This window comes from Octodon degus, unplaced genomic scaffold (assembly GCF_000260255.1).
Source record: "Octodon degus isolate 3935 unplaced genomic scaffold, OctDeg1.0 scaffold00102, whole genome shotgun sequence".
Taxonomy (NCBI): domain Eukaryota; kingdom Metazoa; phylum Chordata; class Mammalia; order Rodentia; family Octodontidae; genus Octodon; species Octodon degus.
In genome coordinates, this window is record NW_004524678.1 from 5186472 (window position 1) to 5190383 (window position 3912).

At 37.0% G+C, this 3912-nt stretch overlaps 1 protein-coding gene across 1 annotated transcript in view; it reads right to left on the reverse strand.

Annotated features, from left to right (window-relative positions):
- The window catches only part of Klhdc1 (kelch domain containing 1), an 81860-nt gene that overhangs the window by 40408 nt on the left and 37540 nt on the right, over nucleotides 1–3912 (reverse strand). Inside the window, exons 2-4 of the mRNA XM_004638766.2 lie at nucleotides 3123–3193; nucleotides 2376–2493; nucleotides 1692–1810 (exon numbers count right to left, since the gene is read on the reverse strand). Of these exons, the coding sequence (XP_004638823.1) occupies nucleotides 1692–1810; nucleotides 2376–2493; nucleotides 3123–3193 (308 nt within the window). The remainder of the gene's footprint in view (nucleotides 1–1691; nucleotides 1811–2375; nucleotides 2494–3122; nucleotides 3194–3912) is intronic.

Sequence of the window (3912 nt, forward strand, 5' to 3'; positions counted from 1 at the left end):
CTTAAACATAGAGTTGGACACAGTGGCAGATGCCTGTCATCCCAGCTGCCTGGAAGGATACTGCAGGAGCATCACAAGTTTGAGGTGAATCTGAGCAATGTAGTGAGACCCTGAATTGATTTAATATGCAGAAGGAGAGGTAGATCAGTGCTAGGAGTGCTTGTCTAGCATGGGTTCAATCTGCAGCACTGCCAAACGACCACAGCACCTTATATACATAATTGCCATCTGGCCCAGAATTCAACTTAGGTATGTAACCAAAACCACTGAAAACAGGGATTAAAAAGGAATTTCTATGCCAGTGTTCACTGACACATTAATCACAACAGCCAAAGGTGAGAATAACCATGTCCTTTTCAATTGCTAAGTGGACAAAAAATGTAATGTGTGTGTACATGTGTGTGTGATGGAATGTTATTTAAATGGCCAGAGAAGACATTCTGAAACTATAGTATGGTTAGCTCTGAAAACATTATATCAGCAAAATAAGCCAGATATAATAAAAGAATAAATATTATATGATTCTATGTATAGGAAATATCTCTATGAGGCAAATTTATAGAAAAGAGATTAGAGGTTTCTAGGGATTAGATGGAGGAACAACAGGAGATACTCCTTAATAGGTAGTATAGAGTGGGAGTTTGGAGTAATGAAAAAGTTTTAGAACTCTATAACAGTGATAACTACATGATACTGTGAATAACTGATAACTGTACAATTGATACAACTGTTCAACTGATAGTTGTATTAATAATAATTATACATATAAGTATGGTTAAAATGGAAAACTTTATGTTTCACATCTATTGGCTTTTGTTTTGTTTGACACAAGGTCTCGCTGTATTCAGGGTGGGCTTACACTTACTATATAGACCAGGCTGGCCTCAAACTTGAAGCAATTTTCCTCCCTTACCCTCCCATTGTTGATATCACAAGCATGTGCCACTACACCTGGCCCCTTGGTATAGTTTTTTTTTTCTTTTTGGCAGAACCGGGGATTGAACTCAGGCCCTTGCGCTTATTCCAGTGAGCTATCTCCCCCCCCCCATGGTATAGTTTTAATATGACTTCAATTGTAGAATCACAGCTGGACATGGCAGTGCACCCTTGTAATTCTAGCACTTGAGAGGCTGAGGCAAAAAAGACTGTTGTGAGTTTCAGCACATCTGGGCTACACAGTGAGTTCAAGGCTAGCCTGAACTACATAGTAAGATCCTGTCTCAAAAAAGGAGAAAGTTGTAGAATCACATGAATTGATTAACTAGTCAATAATTAGGTTAGAAAACACTATATGTGAAAAAAAAATCAAATAATTGCTTCTACCATGTTCACTTTCTTGGCTTGTTTCTTATCTAGGGTATAGAACAGCTGTTATCACTGACATCAAAACAAATCTGTAATGGGACCTGTGGCACAGTTCTTACAATTCTAGCACTCTGGGAGGTTGGGGAAGGATGATCATAATTTCGAGCCTAAAGTGGACAATGCAGTGATTTAGTGAGACCCTCTCTCAAAATTGAAAGAAAGGCTGGGGATATTGCTCAGTGTAAAAGCCCTGGGTTCAGTCCCAACTAGAGTCCCCCGAAAACTATTACACAGACCTTAGAAAAATGTATACTTCCATATTTTTTCTATTTTAGTGAAAAGCAGCACCTTACTTAAATGCAGTTATGGTGTGATTGCCACATTACCTGTCTTTATATACCCAGCAGGAAAGCTTATCACGAGGGGTGGGTGGTTGTCCTTCAAAGTTGGTGATTTTTTCCCAAACATAGGTTCCATCTCTTGTTCGTAAATTAACAAAATAAAGCTTTTAAAAGACAAAAATGCTATTAGCAGAGAGTGCATTTGAAAATTAAATTTACATCAAGGGGATTTAATCTAAAACTTAATGATCAATTTTTTACTTATTTATTTTTTATTTTTTGGTACTGGGGATCAAACTCAGGACCTTGTGCTTTCCAGGCAGGCGCTTATGCCACTGAGCTATGTCTCCAGCCCAATTTTTATTTTTAATAGGTAAAATTGCTAACTATTAGTAATTTACACTTAAAGAATTAGTGAAAACAAGATTTTAGAAGCAAAAAGGCTACTACAGACATACTGAGGTGCATTTATCCCACCGTGTTTTTTTTCCATGGTACCAATGTGCAGCAGATTCTGAAGCAGACGTCACAGAAGGAGAGCAAGACTGGAGATGCATTTTCCATCTATCTTTAAAACCCTCCAACTAAAAAGTAGGTTTCCTAACTTGTCTTCTTTTAAACAACATTTCCTGTACTTATTTTCTTTAAGAACTATTCCTAAACGTGAGAGTTGAGATGATACAGTAATTTCACATTTTGCTGCACTCCTTAATGAAAAGAAAGTATTACTCGGTTGCTGTATCCTTTGTCGTCATAGCCTCCAAACACGTACAGCTTCCCGTGAACACAAGCGCCACAGCTTCCGGACATGGAAGTGGGAAGCTCCCCTTCCATCAGGTGCATCCTCCTGCAGCAAGAACCACAAGCATCCCTTCATTCTCCACAACTGTCACTGCCAGTTACTACTACAGTATAATAGTGGCCAACATATAAACACTCTAAGACGATCTACAGGAAAGACTTCAACTTGCTATGGAAAACAATCACAAAATTTGTATACATTAACATCAGAACTAGGAATCAGAACAATAAAGTCATCAAAGTATCCGTCCTGACAAGATTAATAAAGAACAAAGAAAAAAAAAAAAAGAAAGGACAAAGAACAGAGAAGGAGCTGGGGAGGCTGAGGTAGGAAGATTGTCATGAGCTCAAGGCCCACCTGGGCTACATAGAGACCCTATATCAAAAAAAAAAAATCAGCTGGGGATTTGGCTCAGCGGTAGAACGCTTGCCTAGCAAGCTGGAAGCCCTGGGTTTCGTCCTTGGCACCAAAAACAAAAAATAAAAAAAAATAAAAAATCAGAACACTGAAAATAACAGAATGGAGAAACAAGGAAAAGACAGTAAAACAAAAAAGGCAAGAGAAATAACATACATGTTGCAGTACCTTCTCAGCACAATCTCAAACTCCCTGCAGCATAGGAAAACACTTATAAAACATTAAAATTGGACATTATATAATTTAAAATTACTTACCACAGCCCACTATCAATATCATAGGTCCAAATTTCATCATTAGGCAAATATACTTCATTGTCTTCAATGGACTAAAAATACAGAAAACATAAAATTATGTTTCTCAATTATATAGTGACAATTAGTTCCTCAGGATTATAAGAACTGCAATTAAAATACTACAAAGGAAATCAGAATCAAAGATTATCTTCAATATAAAACCAGATAGATCTAAAGAGAAAAATGGGAAAACAATAAACATTCAGGATATAAAATGGCAAGTAGATCAATCTCATGAAAAGGACCAGAAAAAAAAAAAGAAAGAATAGAAAAGGACCAGAGTAAACTTTCAAAAGGTATTTTAAGTAAGGGAAAAATAGCAAAGTAAGACTTATAGCAAAATATTAATGGTTATGAGGCCAGGAAGACATGCGTGGAGGACTGCCAACAGTCTGAAGCCTCTGTGGGCACACAGTGTTCAAAGCCAGCCTGAACTACACAGAGTCTCTGTCTCAAAAAAATTAAAACAAAACAAAGCCAGGAAGAAAAGGAACATCAATAAAGGGCAATACATTTTGGGTGAAGGAATTATGGAAGAAAAAATTTTTTAAATGTAAATACAAGTAGACTGTATCAGTACCTTTGTTTAATGAATTTTTTTTTTTTTTTTTTTTTTTTTTTTTTTTTGAGACAGGGCCTTGCTGTGTAGTTCAGGCTGATCTTGAATTCACTAGGTGGCTAAGGATGGCCTCAAACTTGCAGCAATCCTCCTGTCTCAGCTTCCTGAGTGTTGAAATTCTAGGTGTGGAGA